Source organism: Akebia trifoliata, chromosome 9 (assembly GCF_017979445.1).
Source record: "Akebia trifoliata isolate Shusen 1 chromosome 9, ASM1797944v1, whole genome shotgun sequence".
NCBI classification, from domain to species: Eukaryota; Viridiplantae; Streptophyta; class Magnoliopsida; order Ranunculales; family Lardizabalaceae; genus Akebia; species Akebia trifoliata.
In genome coordinates this window covers 17,806,963-17,808,434 of record NC_141383.1, presented here as the reverse complement: position 1 = coordinate 17,808,434, position 1,472 = coordinate 17,806,963, and the positions used below count along the sequence as shown (strand labels likewise).

The following is a 1,472-nucleotide window of genomic DNA, read 5'->3' as shown; positions in this document are numbered from 1 at the left end:
AACTTCTCAGCCAATAAATAAAAAAGTTTTTAGTAACAAATGAGAAAAAATAAAATTCAAATAAGTTAGGCTGCTCTATACTTCACGCAACCAAATAATACAATTAAGACAAGTTTACTCTCCGTAAACTAAACAACATTATTTACATACAAATTGTCTCTTATAGGGCATTTTGGACCTTTTCTTTTAGGATTACAACGAGTAATCGCGACCACCGCGTTACGGAATCGTGACACAATTGTTCTACGTAACGTCAAATGTTGCGATCTTCGTCAACAATAACGGCGTCAGCATCCCACCATGTATCCACGTCAGATTCCGTCAACCCTTGTAACGGTGATCCAACATTCCTTATGTCTCTAACTGCGACTGAACTACCGTCATCTCTGACGCACAACTTGTCCACTCCGCTGGAATCGATACCCACAACCCTTCTCCGGCGAGGTTTCCACTCGGCAAAAATCTCTGGAGTCTGACGTCCGACTCTTGTGTCCCAAACTCTCAAGGCAACGTTTCTACTATTCTCCAACCCAGCTGACACAATCACGGTCGGAGACGGCATTGACACCGCCGGAATCTGACATTGACCGCCGTCAAATGAGCAAGTTATCTCATTTTTGTTCAAATCCCACAAAGAAATCTGACTTCCGGTTGAGCTTTCAAACCCTAAACGTAAACCTAATCCTTCCCATGACTTAACGACGCTTTTTCCGTTAGTGAAATCTGTCCACGAGAACCGACCACTGCTTCGACATCTCGAGAGCTTGAATTTACGGTTTCGCCCCTGAACTTCTTCGTAATAGTCAGAACCCCTCACTCGAGAATCCTCATCAAATGGTGACATGGCCTCATCTTCGTCGTCGGATGAAGATGAAGACGAGCAGATTTCATCATCTTCATCGTCCTCGTAATCATCGCTGGACACAGTTTGAATCAGAGGTTCTGAAATTACTGATTTGCCCTTGCGGAATCTGATAATTATGAATTTAACCCTAGTGATAACGCTGCTGAAAGTGGCGAAGAAGGCGATAATCAGAGCTCCCCATGTCCAGAAACTGTGAATTTGAGAAATTTCTTCGAATCTCAGGAGATGAAAAATGCGAGAGATCATAGATGGATCTTGTAAGCGGTTAATCTCTGTATCAAAACCGCTTATTCTGTCCATAAGTGGTATTTCCATTGTTTTCGTGCGCCTCAGAGAGAACCCTGGTTTTAGTTAAACCGATAACGTGCGCAGGGACGAGAGAGAGAGAGAGAGAGGTCAGGCGGGGTTTTAAAGGGAGAGACGGACGAGAGAGAGAGAGAGAGAGAGAGAGATGGGGAGAGGTCAGGTGGGGTTTTAAAGGGAGAGACGGACGAGAGAGAGAGAGAGAGATGGGGAGAGGTCAGGTGGGGTTTTAAAGGGAGAGACGAAAAGAGGAGAAAGAGTAAAATATTGAAATGGTGACATGGCAGATGATTAAATCTATACA

General features: G+C 44.1%; 1 protein-coding gene across 1 annotated transcript; it reads right to left on the bottom strand.

Annotated features, from left to right (window-relative positions):
• Positions 1-253: 253 nt before the first annotated feature.
• On the bottom strand, positions 254-1,180 carry LOC147394466 (uncharacterized). The gene has a single exon (XM_086453304.1). It carries the CDS (start codon positions 1,178-1,180, stop codon positions 254-256), a length of 927 nt encoding a protein of 308 aa, XP_086309430.1.
• Positions 1,181-1,472: the final 292 nt, after the last annotated feature.